Source organism: Amphiura filiformis, chromosome 10 (genome assembly GCF_039555335.1).
Source record: "Amphiura filiformis chromosome 10, Afil_fr2py, whole genome shotgun sequence".
Taxonomy (NCBI): domain Eukaryota; kingdom Metazoa; phylum Echinodermata; class Ophiuroidea; order Amphilepidida; family Amphiuridae; genus Amphiura; species Amphiura filiformis.
The window spans coordinates 9142364-9165661 of NC_092637.1; the positions used below are offsets into that span (position 1 = coordinate 9142364).

Here is a 23298-nt window from a genome sequence, read left to right on the forward strand (position 1 = left end):
ATATGAGAGCTGGATCTGCATCAAAACGCATCAATGTAATCTCCTGAGATCTGCATCCATAACAATATGTGTCTACACTGCACTTGGATCTGCATGTATCCGAGAAATGATCACATAGTGAGCGTATTTCTTGTAAGTGCATTACAGTGGGTGTATGGCATGTAGGATGCTTTAGACACAATACTGTGTCTGCGCACAAGAGATCACATTTGATCTGCATCCCAGGAATGTGCATTGATGCAGGTCTCGCTTCCCATTTATACCTGTCCCACAGGCATGGGCGTCAACAGAGCCATAGGGGGGGGGGGGGTGCAGAGGGTTCCACACACCCCAAATTTGCAAAAGTATACAAAAAGTCCAAATTCAAGAATATGCGAGCATAGCAAGCCAAAAAATCCGGATTGTCAAAGCTTTTTTGGTCAAAAAGGTCCAAATTTGGGGAAGAAGGTTCACTTTCCACAAAATCCCCCACCCTTTGAAAAAAAGTCCACTTTTTCAAAATCGGCACCCCCCTCAAAGAATCCTGGTTATGGGCCTGAGCGTCAATCCGGACCGAGGCAAGGGGGGAATGTGTTCCCAACCTTTTGGCAAAATGACCCGTTTCTTGTTTTCAGCCACTTTTTGACAATTCAGGCCAATTTTCAGGTTTCAAGCCGGATTGGTGCTAATGCGGCAGCGGGGATCTTTTGGTGGTATGTTAGGGGCTGTGCAATAATTATGAGCCCTTGTGAGAGCCAAGAGGGGGGGAAATTTTTGGTGCATTTGGAAATTTTACCCCCCCGGCTCATAATTATTGCACAGCACCTTATATTCAACAAATGGGCAGATAAGGAAGAGAAAAAAAGAGGAAGAATGATGAGAGGGACGTACATGTATTATGTAACTTCGATACTGAATTACAGACCTAGTGGCAAGGGGTAGCAGAAGCAGGCAGAATGGAGGGGACACACCTCTCAATTTGTCTACAAGAGGATGCAGACGTCCCCTCTAAATATTGTGAGAAAATATACAACAAAATACATCTACCGCAAAATCAACCTGACCTGCCCTTTTTTTCTTCTTTTTTAGCCCGATAAACACTGTTTAACAGAAATATGGTAAAATTGCAAAAGCCTTCATTTCGGTCTAAAATAAAACCTTCATTTTGGGTAAAAATAGTATGGTATTAAAATTTTTTTGCTCACAATTATCCCAGTAAAACCAACCCAAAATCTGATCGTCCCTCCTAAATTTGAATTTGGAGTTTGAACAACTATATTACTGATCAAGGCAGCTGTACAAACATGTATATTTGTAAGACCAATCTATTGCAATGTTTTTGAGACCAATCTATTGCAATGTTTTTGAGAAGGGTATTTATTGGCCTTTCATATCTTTTGTTAAAAAAAACCTTGTTTAGAGGCATATATGCTTCTAGACGGAATTCTACGGTATGTAAGAAGAGTGGGATGGACCATTATCTTGAAATATCAATCAGGACTATATTAATTCACACATACTACAACTTCAATTCAAAAACATCTACAAGATTTTAATATATTTTTTAAAACTCCCAATACAATTACAATAAAAGCCTTATCTATTATACAGTTGATATGTCACTGCTGGAGACCTCGCACCTGCAGAAAGTTAATTTCAGAAGTACCAGTGATGGAAGTTTATAAATGATATAATGTGCTAAACTGTAATATGGGGCTGTACAATAATTTATGAGCCATAGGGTAGGGTAAATTATTTCCAAAAGGCATACCAAAATTGCTTGCCTGCCTCTCTGAGTGCAACTTTTACTTCATATTTGAAATGTTTTTCTATACGTTTTTAGAAATCCACAATTATATGGGATATTCATTATGAAATACTTTCGAGAAAAGCATGGAATTTGGCACAGTTGCAAAAGTAAATTGAGTACAAACTTAACAATAGAGAGTACACATGACATGAGTATTCAATTATGGCCATTTTTAATATTTAGATTTTTGGGTAAAAATTGTGAAAATCATGCACACACACAAAAAAGGAATTTTTCCACACCAAACAACTCAATTTCACTTGGTCCCATACCCAGAAATATTCAGTACCGTATATCAAGCAATATCTGCAAAACGTCATTCTTTTCATCAAAAGTACCAATAATGTACACATCAAGATGTGAATGCATCTAATGCATGGGTCCCATGTCACCTGGAGTAGGGCATGTTTTACGAATTATATTGCAATGAATAAATTGATTAGCCCAAGTTCCATCTTTAGGCGGGGGAGTCTTATTTAAAAACAACAGCGTAAAGCAGTATACAGACTTTTTATTGTACGTACAATATTGTATGTACAATATGTACGTTATTTAATCTATTGCCATTCTATTTCCAGTAATGTTTAAGTTCTAACGAATATTTGATGACGTAAAATCGATAATATATTTCTGCTAGATATTGTATGTAACATATTATCGATTTTTCGTCATCAAACATTCGTTAGAACTTAAACATTACTGGAAATAGAATGGCAATAGATTAAATAACGTACATATTGTACATACAATATTGTACGCATAATACTGAGTCTGAAGCGCACTTTAGGCAGTGATGGCGTATATCGCTTTTTGCAACTCTTCAAATTTTCTCCATTACATTTCCTACATTAAAAAGCTACATCCCACTGCAAAGTACTAAAACACTACAATCCGTGATTTTTTTATAAAATAGCTTATAATTTAGGCCACAAAAAATTTGTTTGCTTGCCCTCCACCGACCGACCCAAAATTGGCTAAAATCAGGATCGGCCCTTTCAAAAAAAGTTTTTTTAGATTAGTTTATAATTTCATTTCCAGTTTCATTTCAAAGCTAAATTTGGCCAACAACATTTTGTTAAGAAGAAAACCATTACTGTAAACTCATAAAATATTTCATAACTGTCCATTCCTACACCCATTTTTCCAATAAACTTTGCGTCTTATGCCTGTAAGTATTTAGTCACCGTAATTGAATCTATTTCTATGGTGTGTCATGACATACCGACCCACCTCAAAAATCCCATTGGAGGGCAAGCAAACAATTTTTTTGGACAAAAAATAGCAAAAAAACAAACAAAACCCACCCCCCCCAAAAAAAACCAACAACAACAACACCTGACCATCCGCATTTTAAAGTTGCTAAAATACAAAATATCAGTAGCTAGGCTATTTACAATTTAAAGGCACCATTATTCTGAATCCAATTCTGTCACAGATCTGATCGACTTCCAAGATTTAAAGTTATTGCGGCACCCTGTCTTGTTTAAATAGTGGTGCTATACTCGATCCAATGTCCATCGATTTCTAAGAATTCCAATTCCTTTTATTATGTGCGGCAGTAAACGTTATTTGTCTGTTTATAGTGCCGATCCATAATGGTTAACGTGTACTTGAACACAAAAAAGGGATATGCCTGCCGCACTATAAACATGCTCAATGGCATCACCACTCTGAAGTACCAAAATTGAAGTCGGCTTTTCTTAAATGTTTATTCTGAAATAGTTTTTTTGTTTCCCAAAATTTTGTCCAGTTCCATATGTTTCCAATACTCTTATCCACATCTGGTTTTGACAAAGGCATTCTGGCCTTTAAATTCTTGTCTGCTGAACACTGCTATTTCTGAAAGCAATGAAAAAAGAAAAGAAACAATATTAGGAAGGCTGTCATCGACACGTCTTCTGTCAGAATCCGACAGAACTTCTTCCATGGCAACATAAAAGTTCAGGGTTCAGGAAATAGCCCAGTGTATGATGAATCCAATATTTGAGTTTCAAATGGCTTGTAGTACTAGCAATGACATAGAACAAGTCATGAAAACATTTTTAAAACATTGTAAACATTTTTTTGCCAAATATTTCGACAACACTTACATGTTAAAATTATTTTGCAGTAAGTTTTAATGTTTTATACCCTTTATAAAACCCAACATTTAAATGTTTTCTGGCAACCTTTTCTAACCTTTGGCCTTGGGAATAATATTGAAAACGTTTTGTGTTTGTTGGGTATTTAACCCCATGAGAACTACCTGCTGATTGGCCAAAATGAAGATTGTGTCCAACTTTGAACCAATCAAGGAGAGTATTAATAAGATCATCTGCAAATGTAAGTTTAGGCTTTAAGCCTAGTCATAATTGGCCATTGAAATGAGAATATCAAGTTATCAACCAATCAGAAATGCTGTTAGATGACCAGTAGTGTCCAGGAGGTTAACAAAGTATTTACCTTGATTAATCCTGGCATGGTGATGGCATCACTTTTGATAAGTCCACGACCGATTCCTGGCACATATCCTCGTTGTCCTGATGTGACAGCACCCCTCCCTATTCCAACCCATGGTCTCGATGCAGTGTCATTTTTGCCAGATATGTTGGCTGCTATGTGTCCTCCTGCACGAACAAAGAACAGAAATAACAATAATTGCATAAAAAAAGGTTGAAATGCAGGTACGCAGTTCCCAGTAAATCTAGAACTCGTTCTAGTTCCTCAAGGGGGTGCACATGAGCATGCATGGTCGCGAAGCAACCAACGAGGCGCTTACTGGTGGATTTTGTAATGTCAGAGAGGGGTTGCCATGGTCCCATACAGGCACTGAACAAGTGCTAAGTAAATCTTGAGAAGTGCGTCAGGAAATAAATTGAGATGATTAGTTAGATGCAATAAATTAACAAACTTTCACAAAATTGCTGTATGATCCATCTCAAATTGGTTTAACCCCATGAGAACTACCTGCCGATTGGCCAAAAAGAAGTTTTCATTATCGATTGGACCAATCAGCAACATTGTTAGAATAATTTCACCACACAAAAAAATTGGGGTGAATTATTTGCAAAGCTCCATTCTGATTGGTGATTTAAGTGAAGATATCATGAAATTGACCAATCAGAGGCAATGTTAGATCGGCAGGTAGTACTCAGCAGGGGGTTAATGCATAAATGATTGATCCAAAAAAACTTGCTGAAATAATGTCCCACAGGTGTCTCCCTGCGGAGGAAAGGAGGGGGGGGAATACTCAAGCATGCATCACTACTATGGTTACAAGTTTGGTAGTGACAAAGGTAGCTGGTCGCAGTATCAAATTGCACACGTTAAGTTAATCGTACAGAGCATAGGCCCACGCAAACAAGGATGGTGCTTCTGCACGCTTGCGGCACAACCTTGAACAAGCATTGACGTCATTACTGAACTTGGGGTGAACCAAGGCATATACCAATTTCCAAGAAAATTGGACCCATGATTGGTATAGACTACTTTAAAACTCAAATTTTCTGTCAAATTTAAAGTAAGTTTACAGTTTTTACCAAATTTCTAGACATTTCTGGCAAAGTATGAAAATATTGGCTACAATGAGACCAATTTTGGCTTTTTGTTGGATTGGAAAATTTAGAAAAATGACCAATCCATATGTGAAAATAGACCTAAAAAAAAAGGGGTCCTTGATATCCCATGTAAGCTGACGGCACATCTCCATATGATCATTTGTTCAGCGCCCCCAGGGTTTTACTGAAGAGGATAACGTACAATAATTCTAACCTTTCTTTGGTCTGGTAAAGGCAGACTGCTGCACGTTGCCAGAGCCCAATGCAATGGCAGCAGCTTTGGCTGGTTGCCTAGGCAATCGTGCAGAAATTTGCTCATCTGCTTTTGATGCTGTATTCTGTAGCTGTTCAACAGGTTTGATGGTGGCGCTGTTTGCCGATTGGTCCAAAGAGTTGGTGGCGCTGTTTGCCGATTGGTCCAAAGAGATGGTGGCGCTGTTTGCCGATTGGTCCAAAGAGATGGTGGCGCTGTTTGCCGATTGGTCCAAAGAGTTGGCGGTAGAGTCGTATGTGTAATGCCAATAGGCCTGTACAGGCTTGTCACGTTGTGAAGGTTGTGCATTTGCACTGAAATGAACAAAAACATAGTAATTCTTGGTGAGTGATATTAATCCCAGGTAACATGATATCAGTAAAATCAGGGACTGTTTATGAAGGGGTTGGAAATGACTTCCACTTGTTGTACTTTGCAAGTTTTTGCTTTAAAAATCATCCTCATCAGTGGAGCAAGCAATTATGTTAAATTGTTGATCAATAGACCTTTTAAACCACATTCAGAAATCATCTGAAATTGCTCAGAACTGAGATCCTATGGACTTTGAGCAACCAACCACGTACAAGAACACCAATCTAGAAATCTCCTCAATGTTGAACAAATGTTTCGTTTAGTTTAAGTTTAATTTAAGTTAACAAAGTTGTCCAAGATGGCGAACACCGAGTGCCATTAATTTGGACTCTTCCTGGCAAATAATAAAGCTTATTTAGTTCTGGCTAATGGCAAGGGTCATCAGATAAAATATTTTTCAAACACATTTTTTAGTACCTACCTTGTTATATTGTTATAAGCAGGTGGTCTTGGGTGTGCATCTGGATTGTATCCTGTGCAATCCTCATCGGAACACTCTAAAGAAAAGAATGATCAACAATAATTTCATAAATGAGAATTATTTTCAATGATCAAGCAAAATACATGAGACACAATGCGTCAAACCACAAAATCTTACTACGGGTCGTTCAACATTTGCATAATTTTCACATGCATTCAAAGTATGTATGAGGCGAGGTGGAAAAACCAAAACATGGAGCACTGAAAGAAATTAAATGGCACATTTTTTTGAGGGAAACAAATCCCGGTAAGGCGACGAAAAGAAACCCATTCTACAGGTGGACGGACCTTTTAAGTAGGGTCGGTCAGGCGGGCATTTTTTTCCTTTCTTTTCTGGAGGCTGCTAAAATTACCCTAAATTTCACCAAAATCTGAAAAAAAAACCCTTTTTGCAAACATATTTACTAAAAAATGTCAGCTACAATTATGTCAGGTGATATAGCAACTGGCCAATCAGAGAGCAAGGCCTATGACCTACGACATGTAGACTAGGCATGATGGGTCTTCTGGTGTACGAGATAACAATGTAGACCTTAATCAGGAAAACCATCCGTATTTACAGCATCCCAGGCAGGCCTCCCTTTGTCATCTGCATGATCCAGATAAAACCCCTAAGGCCCACTCTCATTAAACCATTACCATCACTTATGGACCAGATATTAACAACACTAGTGTTTATGATAAACTGATCTGTTACTGATACAGCTGGTCATTACTGGCACCATTTAGGGACGCACCATTTGATACTCAGGGGGGGTAGGAAGTCGGGTTAATTTTTTTTTTTCGCCACCGAATGTGGCAAGTTTTTTTTTTTAATTTCATGCATTTTACACAGTTAGGTGGGGAAAGTTTTTTTTTTTTTTAGTGTTGGTGGGGAAAGTTTTTTTTTTTTGGTCATGTAGTGGGTGAAGTTTTTTTTTTTTGAAAAACTTCCTACCCCCACCCTGAGAATCTAATGGCGCGTCCCTTATAGTCAATTAGCCAATGTTAGCTAACCAATAAACTAATGTCTCTTTTCCTGAACAAATATGACAAACAATTAGTGATGTGTCAATGAGTACAGCAGAGAATCAGGTGTTATCTCTACTGCTTTTAAGAGGTGCACCATTGAATTTTTTTGGGTGGTGGCATGGAAGTTTGACTTAGAGAATAAAGGTATTGTTTTTAGCCGCTGTCGTGCATCTATCGTCTCATATAACACAGGCGACATCATTATTTTAAGTAAAACAACGAGGCGAAGCCGAGTTGTTTTACGCCAAAAAATAATGTGTCGCCTGTGTTGTATGAGACGATAGATGCACGACAGCAGCTAAAAACAATACCTTTATTCTCATTCTTTAACACTTCAATTCAAATGAAAATATCATATAAGTATTACAAATTTTAATAATATTAAATTCTACATTTTGCAAGGAATTACCTGGGGCTTAAAATCGATCAGTCCCGTTGCTGCTACTACGCCTCTGATTGGTTCAAATAGCGAGTACGCCAGACGCATCGATGCATGCAGCTGGCCCGTGTGATATTGTGTCATATCACACGGGTAAGAACCAATAAGATTGCAGGAACGTTCTCAAGTGTTTAAGAATGGGTATTAACAACACTAGTGTTATGATAAACTGACATGTTACTTACTGATCATGCTGATACAGCCGGTCATTACCATCAATATTTAGCTATAGTCAATAGCCAATGTCAATTAACCAATATACTACCGTCTGTTAACTATTTATATCTTTGACAAACAATGAGAACAAATGAGTATCAGGTATGTAGCTCTGCCACTCTTTAATAATAAAGTGATTCTTACAATTGTAAATAATAATGATATAATATATTAATAATACCGTAACCACTCGGGTATAAGCCCACCCACCTAGATGGCAAACAAGGGAAACAGTTCAAAATTGGCAAGGCGTGAAAAATTAAATGTGCAAAATTTTTTACAGTATTGCTTTACTTTTATGAGCTGACTGATAAAATAAGAATGGTCCCTAAGTAAAATGGCAGTGCCTGTTTTGCAATTGATATAGCAGATCCTGCTTATTTACTTCTAGGGTACACACATACCTGCATCCCAATCTTCTATAGGCGGTGGAATTTTGGCGTAATTTGGCAACTCGGTGCAACCTTTGAAGAAATTGTCATTTTCTTGGCATCCATACAATTTTCGCTGTTCTAAAAAGATTAAAAAAAGACAAGTGTTTTAAAATAGAACTTTTACCATGAAACTAGATCAGGTTGTGTCAGTGGAGCTACATGTATCTAAATACAGTAAAGGATACTTGCGGCGCCCTCAACAGACACCAGGGCGCCATGACTTCCATTAGTTTTCAGCAAGATTTTGTCACCTGTTTCACAAACGGACATTGCACAGTATCACAGAAGAAGAAGGAAACCAATCAATGCAGTATAGTGTAGTGAAAGTGGCAGTGCATCTGGAATAAACTTCACAGTTGCTTTTTAAAGTCCAAAAAAATCAATGTTTTAATTTGGTCCCATTACCACCCCATTTCATGGAATGTTTAAATATTTGTTTTAGATTTGTCAAAAAACTTTAAACATAAGTTTATTAGGGAACAAAGATCACTTACAAGTCTTTTTGTGGTCTACTCTAGGGGGTTTATCCCTCACATTTGTAGGCCTACAAACAACCAAAAACTTAGACGGACAACCAGAAATTGTAATCTGGTTGTCCGTGGGACAACCATTTATTTTTCCTAAATTCGAACACTGTCACATACCGTAGTAAAAAGGGCCTCCTCCTTTTACAAGTCTTGCCTGGCTAAGTGATTGATGAGCTAATACCTGAGATATTTACTAGCTTAGTTGTGAGGATTTGCTGAATTGCCTATTAGGCCCTTCAGTGCCTTCACACTTTATTATTAGTTTCCTGTTTACCACCCGCGTCCAAAATTGAAAATCTCAAAATAATTTTCATTTTATGTTTGTTTCTGATTTTCTCCATTAAAATAACTTTCAACCTGTGAGATACACATACTTACCGCACCTAAAACGGCACCTTCCCTAAATTATATTATCAATATTACTATAAAATAAACGGCCATCTATATTTTACAATGTGTACTTACGATATGCGATATCTGGTTCGACACATTTCTTATCTGGGCAAGTTGCCAAATGATGAAGGATTGTAGAAGCTGGTTCTTTATGTCTGGCATTGAAGGAGCATGTCACCAGGGCACAACCATTATAATTCTGATGGAATTTGAAATAAGAAGCAGTCAAGTCAAGACATTTTAGGCAAAGTAAAAAATAAAACATGTTTCTCGTCCAGGTTTTGGAAAAATAGGAGGAAGAGGGGCTTTTTATTTTTTATTGAAAAAAAAAACTAAATTGCCCTATTTAGACGCTTTTTATCCTTTTTATAGCGTAAAGATTAGAAGCTGAAAAACATGAAGAGGCTCTTTTTATTTTCTTGTTTTGAGATGTCAACCCCTCTGGTCATCACCCAACACTTCACAAATGCTTCTAATACTATTGTAAAGGCTTATAAGAAGTTGCAACTTCTCTAGTACCTTTGCATAAAGTTAAACAGAAAGATTGCAAAATAAAAAGAAAAATGCAAAATCTTCAAAAAAGGAGGCGGGAGGGGACGAGAAACATGTTTTTTTATTTACTTGGCCTTAAGGCAGCAAAAACAACAGACAATGATCCTAGCATCCTCTTTTTTTACGAAATTTTTCAGTCATTATTCACACAAAAAACTTCCCAAAATTTGAGTCGATTCAAATTTTAACTTGCAAGTAAATGCATGATTTAAGGAGTGATAGGCCATGTTGAAATTTTGTTCTGTTTAAACAGAAATTTAACGCTATAATTAATCTGCAAGAATATATTTTTGTACATGTATTATAAATATTATGTACAGCCAGTCCACACCAGGAACTTTATTCTTAAAAGATGCGGTGAAATAGTCCCGGCATTCATGGCATTTTAGCAGTGATTTATTTTTTCAAGTCCTGCATTTAAAAAGTTCTTATCTGTGTACCTACCTTTCTGCACTTAATAATATGATATGGGTATCTCATGGCAAGTATATTGTCATGATTGCAAAATGGACACACAAGCATTGCATCTGGGTCCACCAAGTCCAATGTTGGGAACTGAATCGGCTCTCTATCCATGCAGTGGAAATGCAGAGTCAGCAGTTTTAACTTCTAGTTCTAGTACACCAGAAACTTTATTCTCAAACTAAACCGTCACTGGTTACTCTCTGTATAGATGCCCAGTTGTAGCTTGAAGTTCTTTATTTACTTTGAGACTGAATGACAACTTAAAAATTTGGGCCAACACAAAGAATAATCTTGAAAATAAATGCCACACTACTGAGGCAAGTCATGTGCACTTGTTGACTGGTTTCGCTGCACTGATTTGTTGCCTGATAATTCGGGATTCACCATAGTCTTGTTTGCAGCCTCAGTGTGATTTCTTCTTCACCATATTAAAGTGTGCGAGTCGTAAACAGGCCAAAGAGTGCATGAGAGGAAGACTACCAAATCTATCACCCCTAGCTGTATCCAATTTAAAATGAAAAGTTTGCAAATTTTATGAACAAGAACTGTCTTTAACAAAGACAACGCCACCAATGAGTTTGGCATTGAAAAGTGGAAATTTGTTTAATTTATCGCCAATGACATACTGGAACATACCGCGAAATACCCAAGTGTTTTAATATTGAAAGCTGAATAGTTCAATTCAGTTCTTTATTGACATGCACCACACATCTAGGCCTATTATAGTCAAAACGCATGTAAAACTAAGGATATAACAAAAGTATAAAACATTACAACATTCAATTTACATAGGCTACTGTATGACATTGAGATACATCACTGAGATGTCTACCGTACTGTATCTCGGGAGTGGAGAAGCCATCCCTCAACAAACGAGGGGGCCTGAGATTCCAACTGTCGCACGCCTGGGATTCATCGATTGTCAATATTCCTTGCCGATTGACACGTGACCAGTCTCCGACTACGATCAATACCGGAGCATCTTTGCAGTTGCCAGATGAAGTCCAATGAGATTGGATGAAAATTCGCAAAATTCGTAAGTTATTCCAGTATTTTATTTATAATTCACCTCTGTTTCTACGACTGGATGAATCATAATATACATCAACATGTATCTCGGGATTCAAATGCACTTTTAATAAACTTTATAACTAAAAGAAACTAAGCATTAAATAATCCTGAAATCCCATTAATAGTAAAGATATATCATTATCAGACATGTTATTAATATCATTTACCTGGGCTAAATAGGCCTACATAAATTTTTACGATTCCATCAAAATTTAATTTTGTTATTCTTTACTCAAAATGCTGAAATAATATTTAGTTATAACTGTCAGGAAACATTTCTGTACATTTTAAGCCAAAAAAATGAGGTTAAATAAAATTTAAAAAAAGTTAGCTACTGTCTATTTTGGTCATTTGCAACATCATGGGCCTGGGGGAAACTCAACACAAATGACCATAGCTCCAAAAGATTCCTATATTTTAACAAAACACTGAAAGACCCTTGATTGTGAAAAAACAGCTCTAAAAAGCCAATAATTTGCTCATTCCTCACCTTTTTTCAGGGGATTTTTAGTCAGCTGTTAGCTGCTCCAAGAGGCTCACTTTTACCGGTTTGCAGCTCCAAGACCCATTTGTACACCGTCAGCTCCCAAATTGCCATTTAAAAATAACTAATATGTGACCATCCAGCACAACTGAGCCCTGAAGTCGTCAACCATCATTTTTGAGATATTCAACCAAAATATTCTGCTTGAAATTAGCTTTAAAATGATGTATATCACGTATCACGTCTATACAGGGTGTATCAAAATGATTAGTACCCATCAGTTTTCAGTGATATGGACATGATTACCACATCAAAATGCAACATAGGATCCGCATATTTTGTTGATTAATACCATAAAGAGTCATATAGCTATAAGGTATGATCATGTCATGAAGACCCTGTGTTGCATTCGGAAGAAGCAGGATTTTCAATAACCATCAGAACTGATGGGTACCAATCATTTTGATACAGCCTGTATTCTCTAAATGTAAAATAGTGAAAAACTCACTCCCGAAAAGAGTGATTCACTTATAAGACCACTCAAAGATAGAGGAGTGAAATGTGTTTTTTTAACTTTAAAACCACTCAAAAATGAGTGAAAACCACTCTTTAAGAGTGAATTTTAACTCTTTCAAGGAGTTAAATGAAGGACAACTCTAAAAATGTGTTGTCCTTCATTTAACTCCTTGAACGAGTTGAAATTCACTGTAGTTTTCACTTTTTTGAGTGGTTTTAAAGTTTAAAAAACACATTTCACTCATTTTTGAGTGGTTTTATAAGTAAATCACTCTTTTGGGGAGTGAGTTTTTAACTCTTTTACATTTAGAGAGTAGAACTCGATTTTTAAGTAGTGAAAAATCAATAAAACAGTCAAGAAATCCTTTGTTTCCTATATTGTTAAGTTCAATGGATCATATATCCAGTGGCACTGGAGACATCCGGGCTCAGTTGTGGTGGATGGTCACATATTAGACGAGTCAATTTACGTTGGAGTGAGCTAGCCTAAATTGGAACACGGATGCCTTTGCTTGCCAGTGACTATATAAACACCCTCCTGAACATAGTCAAAAAGAAGAAAAAGTAAATAGGGGAACATAGTAATTTGTATATATCCAAAATGACCTATAATGCAGGGCTCAAATTTCAATATTGGGCGATATGGATAAAATAAAAACCATCTAAGATCTTATTGTATATCGCTCAGTTCCAGGATTCAGAAAAAGTATAGTTTGACCTATCTCCGATGTACAGTTCTTGAGTTATAGGCACAAAGGTCAAACGTTCAATTTTAGCCTCCACCATTCTACATGTTCTATGATTGTCCACATGAAGTAAAAAAATGCTCTGATTTTGATCAAAGTGGTCTCAAATTGTACCATTTCAAACAACTTTTTAAACAAGAATAGTTTGTATTACCTATACCTGTACATCACAAGGTCAAGTTTATGGTAGGCATACATGATTATGGGCTTTGAGTTTTTAGCCCTGTTACATGATATTTTTGACAAGCGAATGAATCTGCAATAAATGTTTTGTACATAGGACTAGGCCTACCTCTTGTGGTTTAAAAATCCTCACATATTTTTGAGAAAAGTAGGGGGATCACGAAATGACCCTTTAAATTGATTATTATACCGGTAATCTATTCCAAATCCAGTGACACCGCATAAATTTCCCTCAGAACTTTGGATGTATTGATATAGGGCAGGCCTAGGTATTGATTGAATCAACATGACAGGGGATGCCAAGTATTTATTTTTTGTCATGAAAGGCCATCCATACAAATGCTCCTTCAAATATATCCATTTTAGGGCGTACGAAAATGTATTTTTAGCATTCTAAATGCATGGACGTTCATCAGGTACAGGTTGCTACGAACTGAAGCCTATTTCATTGTATTTTGAAGCAAATTTCACGTATTTACATAGTATTAGTAGGTTTGATTATGAAATATTGCATGTTAATTGTTTTATACATCATTTTGTCATGAACTTGTGATTTTTATTTTTCGTGTTTGATAAGCTTACAGTCATGATGCAGACCTATACGCATGCACAAAATAAAATAAACGGAAACAGGACACCTCGCCTACACGGCATCTCGCCTATACGCCACTTCGCCTACGTGCCATCTCGCCCCCTATGCAATGCAGTGCATTGCAATGGCGATTGCGGATGTATAATCGGGTGTATAATAGTCGGGCTCTCATTCACGCGCGGATGGGAAATAGTGTTCACTTTATAGTTGATACGGTTTCTAGACTGAAATTTTGCGTAGAACACGCTCCTGTAGTCCACTTTAATTAAAAATGTGCCCAAAGTGCTTTTTCGGGGGGTGCCCCTACAATGGGGGTCAAAATTACTAAAAATGTATTCTAAGGCCAATGGTGGTGATTTTGGTGTCTAAATATATGTTTATGGACATGAGAAAGTCATTTAGACAGTTTACGAAATCCAAAATGGCTTCCTTATGTTCCAAAATTCAAAATGGCGGCCAAAATGGTGAATTGTAGCCAAACTTATTTGAACGGCTTTTTCAGGCCGATGGTGGTGATTTGAGTGTCTATGAATAGAAAGGAAGGAAAGAAATAAAGGGATGGAAAGGAAGGAATAAAAAGAAAGAAAGAATGGAAGGAAGATAAAGAACGAAAGAAAGGGAGGAAAGAAGGAAGGAAAGAACGAAAGAAATAAGGAAGGAATGAAAGAAGATGGAAGGAAGGAAAGAAAGAAAGATAGAAGAAGGAAGAAAGAATGGAAGAAAGTAAGGAGTAAAGAAGGAAGGAAAGAACGAAAGAAAGAATGGAAGGAAGGAAGAAAGAGAGAAGAGAAGAGAAACTTACCGGTACTACTCTGGTAAAAAAAACCAAAGAAAGACTAAATACAGGATGAAACAAACTAAATAACCTATAAGTAGGCCTACTTGTACTTAGAAATCTCCAGAATAAAGAAACTTACTTAAAAATCTTGTACATTATATATATTCTTTGTTTTATTGCTGTAATGCGCTTTGGGATCGCTTGATGTATTGCGCTATATAAAAATAAAGTATTATTATTACTAGCGGGACACCCGCGCTACGCGCGGGTCCCCGCTAGGTGAGTAAATGGGAGCGTTCACTAAAAACGGGAGGAATTACTGAACAGGTAGAATCATTGAAAAGGTAAATTTCATTTATCTGAGTCTGACCCTCGTTAAGCCTAAGTTTCCATTTTAGCCTCTTTCTTTCTTTTTAGTTTCTTCTACATGGGCCAATTTTGTTCCATTTTTTAAAAACATTTTGCTGCTAAGCTTGCAAATTTCCGTTACCATGTTTTTTATTTACTCAATCCCGTTCCCATTATTTTCTAAATCTGTCCTTTCTTACATTTCCCCGTTGACTTCATTTTTTATTTGCTGCTAAGCTTGTGATTTCCCGTTTTCATGTTATTTATTTAGTTTAATAGCTTTTTTTATTTAAATCATCTAATTTTATTAGATTTTATTATTCTTTCCTTCTTTAGCCTATTTTATTCCCGTTTTCATTTTCTTACTGTGACTAACTATAGGCTAACCCACATACTCGTAGGCCTACCTGTTTGTCCTTATTTTGTTTTCTTTTTTAATTACAGTAGGCCTACCTCTTCATGTTGTTTATACTTTTTAACACACATCTTTTCCCGTATTTATTACGCCTACGATTGGTCGTTCACCCGTATTATCATTCATTCTTGTGCGACTCTCGTCGTTTACTGCTGACATGGCGTAGTGCTGCGTTACCGCTTCGCTATCGCTGCGCTTCTGACTTGCTTGGCATTAGATCGCCCGTCTGACGCGCATGCGGGCTAACTTGACAACTGACTCCCTTTATTTGTTTACCCAGCATAGCAAAGTACAACATTTTCACTAATTTTGAGGCCAATTCTTGACCGTTTTCAACCAAATAAAGTTTAAACACGTTCCCGTATATTCATCGATCTCCCGTATGAATTTGGCGACATTTGGATCGAAACTGACGGAGCCTTTATAGCATACATAGATAGATACATAGATACATAGATACATACAACATTTCCCTATTTATAGTAAGATTATTAATATAGTCGGGGTATTGAGGTGAACCTGGAATTGGATTAGGCTCGATATAGTTTCTGATTCTCTGACATTGCCTGACAAGATATCCGACCATGGATCCGATCCTGTAAAGACTGACATATGTCGCAATTTTTTCATCATCATATTTGCATCATGATCATTGAGCAATTTAAATATTACCAAAAATGGCTGAAATGGACCCAAAATCGAGAAAATGGTAATTGGTATCTATACTAAGATATGGACCAAATCTAGAAAATGGTAATTGGTATATAGACTATTAAGTGCATGCGTTTTGACTCATTAAAACCTGGCACTGTACTGTAAAAGCCAGACCAATTCCGAATTGAAACATACATCAGCCTGTGAATGATGATCTGATGAACCATGCACTATAAAACGTCAGACTATTATTAACTCAGCTCAGATCGAAAGTGTAGATTATGTTCGGTTTTTAACACACCGTGCTGATGTGGTTATAACAATATTTTTTAAATATTTTAATATGTGTATGCATTTTTTCAACATGCATCTTACTATAAATAGGGAAATGTTGTATGTATCTATGTATCTATCTATCTATGTATGCTATAAAGGCTCCGTCAGTTTCGATCCAAATGTCGCCAAATTCATACGGGAGATCGATGAATATACGGGAACGTGTTTAAACTTTATTTGGTTGAAAACGGTCAAGAATTGGCCTCAAAATCAGTGAAAATGTGGTACGTTGCTATGCTGGGTAAACAAAAAGGGAGTCAGTTGTCAAGCTAGCCTGCGCGCGTCAGTGACGGGCGTATCTAATGCCAAGCCGCTCGCGTAAGCGCAGCGATAGCGCCAAGGGTAACACAGCACTACGCCATGTCGCTGCGTAAGCGACGCAGAGTCGCAAGAATGAATGATAATACGGGTGAACGACCGACCGTGAGGCGTAATAAATACGGGAAAAGATGTGTGTTAAAAAGTACAAACAACATGAAGAGGTAGGCAGGCCTACTGTAATTAAAAAAGAAAACAAAATGAGGACAAACAGGTAGGCCTACGAGTATGTGGGTTAGCCTATAGTTAGTCACAGTAAGAAAATGAAAACGGGAATAAAATAGGCTAAAGAAGGAAAGAATAATAAAATCTAATAAAATTAGGTGATTTAAATTAAAAAAAAGCTATTAAACTGAGGACAGAACTAAATAAATAACATGAAAACGGGAAATCACAAGCTAAGCAGCAAATAAAAAATGAAGTCAACAGGGAAATGTAAGAAAGGACAGATTTAGAAAATAATGGGAACGGGATTGAGTAAATAAACAACATGGTGACGGAAATTTGCAAGCTTAGCAGCAAAATGTTTTTAAAAAATGGAACAAAATTGGCCCATGTAGGCCTAGAAGAAACTAAAAAGAAAGAAAGAAGCTAAAATGGAAACTTAGGCTTAACGAGGGTCAGACTCAGATAAATGAAATTTACCTTTTCAATGATTCTACCTCATTTACTCGCCTAGCGGGGACCCGCGCGTAGCGCGGGTGTCCCGCTAGTCTTACTATAAATAGGGGAATGTTGTATGTAACTATCTATGTATCATGGAAAGGCTCCGTCAGTTTCGATCCAAATGTCACCAAATTCATACGGGAGATCGATGAATATACGGGAACGTGTTTAAACTTTATTTGGTTGAAAACCGTCAAGAATTGGCCTCAAAATCAGTGAAAATGTGGTACGTTGCTATGCTGGGTAAACAAAAAAGGGAGTCAGTTGTCAAGCTAGCCCGTGCGCGTCGTGCAGGCGTATCTAATGCCAAGCCACTCGCGTAAGCTGCTAGCGATAGCGCTGGTAACGCAGCACTACGCCATGTCGCGCAGTAAGCGGCGAAGTCAGCGCAATGAATGATAATACTGGTGAACGACCGACCGTGGGGCGTAATAAATCGGGGAAAAGATGTGTGTTAAAAAGTACAAACAACATGAAGAGGTAGGCCTACTGTAATTAAAAAAGAAAACAAAATGAGGACAAACAGGTAGGCCTCTCGAGTATGTGGGTTAGCCTATAGTTAGTCACAGTAAGAAAATGAAAACAGGAATAAAATAGGCTAAAGAAGGAAAGAATAATAAAATCTAATAAATTAGATGATTTAAATAAAAAAAGCTATTAAACTGAGGACAGAACTAAATAAATAACATGAAAACGGGAAATCACAAGCTAAGCAGCAAATAAAACATGAAGTCAACAGGGAAATGTAAGAAGGACAGATTTAGAAAATAATGGGAACGGGATTGAGGAAATAAAAAACATGGTAACGGAAATTTGCAAGCTTAGCAGCAAAATGTTTTTAAAAAATGGAACAAAGATGGCCCATGTAGAAGAAACTAAAAAGCAAGAAAGAATCTAAATTGGAAACTTAGGCTTAACGAGGGTCAGACTCAGATAAATGAAATTTACCTTTTCAATGATTCTACCTGTTCAGTAATTCCTCCGTTTTAGTGAACGCTCCCATTTACTCACCTAAGCGGGGACCAGCGAAGCGCTGGTGTCCCGCTAGTCTTACTATAAATAGGGGAAAGTTGTATGTATCTATGTATCTATCTATCTATCTATGTATGCCTATAAAGGCTCCGTCAGTTTCGATCCAAATGTCGCCAAATTCATACGGGAGATCGAGGAATATACGGGAACGTGTTTAAACTTTATTTGGTTGAAAACGGTCAAGAATTGGCTGCAAAAACAGTGAAAATATGGGTAAAACGGGTTTTTGTTATGAAAATCGGTCACCAGCCTCACGCGTCACTGCAGCTGGCCGGCAGCGCGTCGTCAGGCGTCAAGCGTAATGTCGCGATTACGCCAATGCTCGCGTAAACGGCGCAGAGCCACACGATGTGCGAGCCAGAGACCAGTGGACATGATAATAGGGAAAGAAGGAAAAATAATAAAGGACAAAAAGGTACATGGACGGGTCACGGGATGAAGCGGTACTATAAAGAAAAATTAAATTAAAATGAGGACAAAAAGGTACGAGTAATTAGACCAACGGGTTAAAGTAACTAAATGAAACGGAACGAAACAAAGAAGGAAAGAAACTATTCAGGAAATGTAAGAAAAAAAAAGAAGCTAAAATAATGAGAACAGAATTTAATTAAAAAAACATGGAAGCGGGAAATCACAAGCAGCAAATAAAAAAAAAAGATGCTAAAAGGGAAATATAAGAAAGAACAGATTTAGAAAATAATGGGAACTGGGTTAAATAAATAAATAACATGGAAACGGAAAATCACAAGCTAAGCAGAGGAAACTAAAAAAGAAAATGTTAGAAGAGACAGATTTAGATAAATAAAAATGTACGTTTTCAATGATTCTACCTGTTCAGTAATTTTTCCTGTTATAGTGAACGCTCCCATTTACTCATGATCTAGCGGGGACCCGCGCGAAGCGCGGGTATCCTGCTAGTCTTACTATAAATAGGGAAATGTTGTATGTATGTATCTATCTATCTATGTATGCTATAAAGGCTCCGTCAGTTTCGATCCAAATGTCGCCAAATTCATACGGGAGATCGATGAATATACGGGAGCGTGTTTAAACTTTATTTGGTTGAAAACGGTCAAGAATTGGCCTCAAAATCAGTGAAAATGTGGTCCGTTGCTATCCAAGGTAAACAAAAAAAGCAGTCAGTTACTAAGCTAGGCCTGCGCGTCGAAAGGGCGTATCTAATGCCAAGCAGCTCGCAGAAGCTATAGCGATACCATGCTGGTAACGCAGCACTACGCCATGGCACGCGTAGAACGACGCAGAGTCACGTAATGAATGATATTACGGGTGAGCGACCGTGGCGTAATAAATACGGGAAACAGATGTGTGTTAAAAAGTACAAACAACATGAAGAGGTAGGCCTACTATAAATAAAAAAGAAAACAAAATGAGGACAAACAGGCTGTACGAGTATGTGGGTTATACTTAGTCACAAAATGAAACCGGGAATAAAATAGGCTAAAGAAGGAAAGAAAGAAACTCTTCAGGAAATGTAAGAGGAAAAAAAGCTATAATAAAATCAGGAAGTTTAAATAAAAAAGCTATTAAACTGAGGACAGAATTAAATAAATAACATGAAAGCGGAAATCACAAGCTATGCAGCAAATAAAATAGAAGCTAAAATGGAAATGTAAGAAAGGACAGATTTAGAAAATAACGGGAACGGGGTTGAATAAATAAAAAAACATGCATGGTAACTGAAAATCGGAAGCTTAGCAGCAGAATTTTTTTTTAAATGGAACAAAATATTGGCCCATGTAGAAAAAACTAAAAAGAAAGAAAGAAGTTAAAATGGAAACGTAGGCTTAAAGAGGGTCAGGTTCAGATAAATGAAATTTACCTTTTCAATGATTCTACCTGTTCAGTAATTCCTCCTGTTTTAGTGAACGCTCCCATTTACTCATCTAGCGGGGACCCGCGCGTAGCGCGGGTGTCCCGCTAGTTTTTATAATTTGATAACTTCGTGTTAAAGTGTCATACGTGAATTTTTATGAAGATAATTTTTTATGAAGATAATTATAAAGAAAAATATGGCAGTCTTAATTTTCTTAATATTTTCCCAGATACCATTGATTGTTAAAACTTTCAGCCTGCTTTTAATAACGTGATAAAGTGTTTAAAATAAATGTTGGCCATTTTCTCCGAGACAAATTAAAAACAAACCGCGCGAGGGAGGGCCTGATGTGCTATGCGTTTCGCCTCTTTTTACACCGCGGGTACTTGCTGCCGACGATTGCTTGACAAGTCCCCTGCGTGCCTGCACACCGCCAGCCAAACCACGGAATGGCCCGGAAATTGAATATACTGGATACGTTGCGTACTACGGTCACAGTGCCATTGATTTACCCATGTCATACCCGGCGATTTCAAGCGAAAGTCTTTATTTGCCAGCCTTGTTGGAGGACGGGTAGTGTGCGCAACAAAAAATTTGTAATTGCGGGCCGTGTTAAAACATGTTTTGTGCTTGTAAGTCCGGACCATGCACACGAAGACGAAGGAAAGCCATTGAATTATGGCAAAATCATAAGGGTAATGAAAGTTGATTCCAAGTTTCCCATCATCCGCATCACTTTTTTTACATTATATTAGCTTATATTTTCACGAACAATAATTAATTTAATATGTCCGAAATTTAGGCCTTATAAAAGTATTTTTATGTTAAATCCTTATGTTTTTTACTTGGGGTATTTTATTTTTACAGGTATGTTTTCATGATTGAACAATTAGGCCCCTATTATATATTTGAAATGTGTTATTTTATTTCACAAATTATGTTTACTTACTTCATATAAGTTCATACTTTTTAGTGTTAAATTAATTATGGCCAGTATGGCCTAATAATTTATATAATATAGCAAAAAAAAAGCGCTAATTGCGAGTTTTGTGTATTTTTATTTAACCGAATCATTCTTTTTACCGACTCAAACTCAGTTAAAATAGCCTAAAGTTTGAGATGTTCAAAACTTTTAAAACTTGCAGTCCTATAAAAGATATCAAATCAGAGATCTTCTTTGACATAGCCTAATGAAACAATTAAGGGAAAAAATATTTGGCAAATTTTTCAAAGACAAATGTGCACAACTACCAAAACAAACAGCATGCAGCTTTGAGATATTTTGTGGGGTGCTGTGCAGTGACTTATGCCCCATTTTTGCACCGCGTGTTAGCGGCGGATATTAGCTACCACTTACACGAAAACGCCGGGTGTGATTATGTTCAATCAACGCATGGCACCATGATTCTGAGCACGCAAAAATGCCAGAATACACCGACGTACCTTCCTTGACATGTCCCGGGCCCCGCGCGCGGCCGCATGCCTTACACACTTATGTACGATCGATTGCTTGAAGTCCCGGGTCAAGTATGCTCTCAGTTTGATTAAAACCCGAGAATTATCACGGGCCATGTTTTGTGCTTATGACGGTAGGCCTATTGGAGGCACGCCAAGAAGAAAAAAAGTTTCAAATGTTTGCAAAACTGGTTAATATACGATTTCGGTAAAATTTTAATTTGGGGTTATTCTTTGTCAAATATTATTAGTAACGCTACCTAATAGGCCTACACCGGGCCTACACATCCAAAGACCCATCATTTTCTTCTTGTTTTCACGCAAAAGGCCAGCTCCCAAGACCATTTTGTGGGAAACGTCCTAAATTTTAGAATTTTTTATGGCCCAGAAAGAACTCTTTGGGGGGGGGGGGGTCTTCCCTCGAAAGGCCTCATTTGTTAGCAACTGCCCCCGAAAGACCTCTTTTTTTTTATCCTACTCCTCTTTGTCGCACATTTTTGCCCACGAAATACCTTATGACCGCAAATAATAATATTAAATATATTATACTAGCGGGGACCCGGGTCTCCTACTAGTTTTACTTAAAGACCAGAGGAAACTGAAGCTGAATTTCTGTAGGCCTATATAGAAGAATGGGGTTTCCGACATTTGTAGGCCTACTCTTGGAGTGCAGCACGGGTTGGAATGTATCATCATGCACGTATATGCAGGAATAGGATATTTGACGCTGTAGGCATACTAAACCTTTAACCATACCCCCCCCCCCCCACACACACACACCCCTGTTTGTAAATACGTTCAAACGAGGACCTCGACTTTTGGAGGATCTAACCGAGGACTTACACACCCGTTTTTAATCGACACACCGTGGACCTCACGCAAACACACCAGGCAACTTACTATCCAACTGAGACCCGTCCTATACCCGCTATGGGGACCTATCTTATATGCTATCTTATATGCATATTTGCATCATTTACGCTCATCCTGGGCATAGTTTCAAAACGAGGACGTCCTCGTTTGGAGGTGTGTCCTCGCTTTCACGTGTGTATCCATATGTAGGTCCTCGTTAGACGGCATTTACAAACGCACACACACCCCCACCCCCCTTCATGAGCAGTATTGAACACATGCACACACCCCGATGCACACATAGTCCCTACTCGAAGAATTGAGCGCGGAAATGGAAAATGTTACTTTTATGCGCATTAAACTGAACTTGTGTTTTGTTTTCTTTCTCCTGTAATTCTCTAATCTTTCTCATTAACTTTGGTTTGTTTATTTGTTCTCTCTACGTCCACTCCCGCACACACACCCACCTCACACTTCACGAACACACCTCGAAGAATGAAGCGCGAAAATGGAAAATGTTACTTTTGCGCGCATACATCCGAATTATAATT

General features: G+C 37.6%; 2 protein-coding genes across 3 annotated transcripts in view; one reads left to right on the forward strand and one right to left on the reverse strand.

Annotated features, from left to right (window-relative positions):
* Positions 1-2580: 2580 nt before the first annotated feature.
* On the reverse strand, positions 2581-10835 carry LOC140162472 (uncharacterized). Its single transcript, XM_072185711.1, has 7 exons — positions 10447-10835; positions 9523-9649; positions 8501-8608; positions 6372-6447; positions 5540-5892; positions 4232-4395; positions 2581-3628 (listed from the first exon to the last, which is right to left on the reverse strand). The coding sequence occupies exons 1-7, from the start codon at positions 10576-10578 to the stop codon at positions 3623-3625; spliced, it is 966 nt and encodes a 321-aa protein (XP_072041812.1). The 5' UTR covers positions 10579-10835; the 3' UTR covers positions 2581-3622.
* A 2999-nt stretch (positions 10836-13834) lies between these two features.
* LOC140162476 (uncharacterized) overlaps positions 13835-23298 on the forward strand; it is a 34938-nt gene continuing 25474 nt past the window's right edge. The window contains exon 1 of one of the 2 annotated variants that reach the window (XM_072185714.1): positions 13835-13883. In XM_072185714.1, coding sequence (XP_072041815.1) covers positions 13865-13883 — 19 coding nt within the window. In that variant the 5' untranslated portion in view covers positions 13835-13864. The other variant, XM_072185715.1, reaches the window with a different exon arrangement.

Coding starts and splice junctions, on each gene's coding strand:
- LOC140162472 (XM_072185711.1), bottom strand. CDS start 10,578: ATGGATAGAGAGCCGATTCAGTTCCCAACATTGGACTTGGTGGACCCA. Junction 5,893..6,371: donor GCTTATAACAATATAACAAG/GTAGGTACTAAA, acceptor TGTTCATTTCAG/TGCAAATGCACAACCTTCAC. Junction 4,396..5,539: donor CTTTACCAGACCAAAGAAAG/GTTAGAATTATT, acceptor TTGTTCGTGCAG/GAGGACACATAGCAGCCAAC.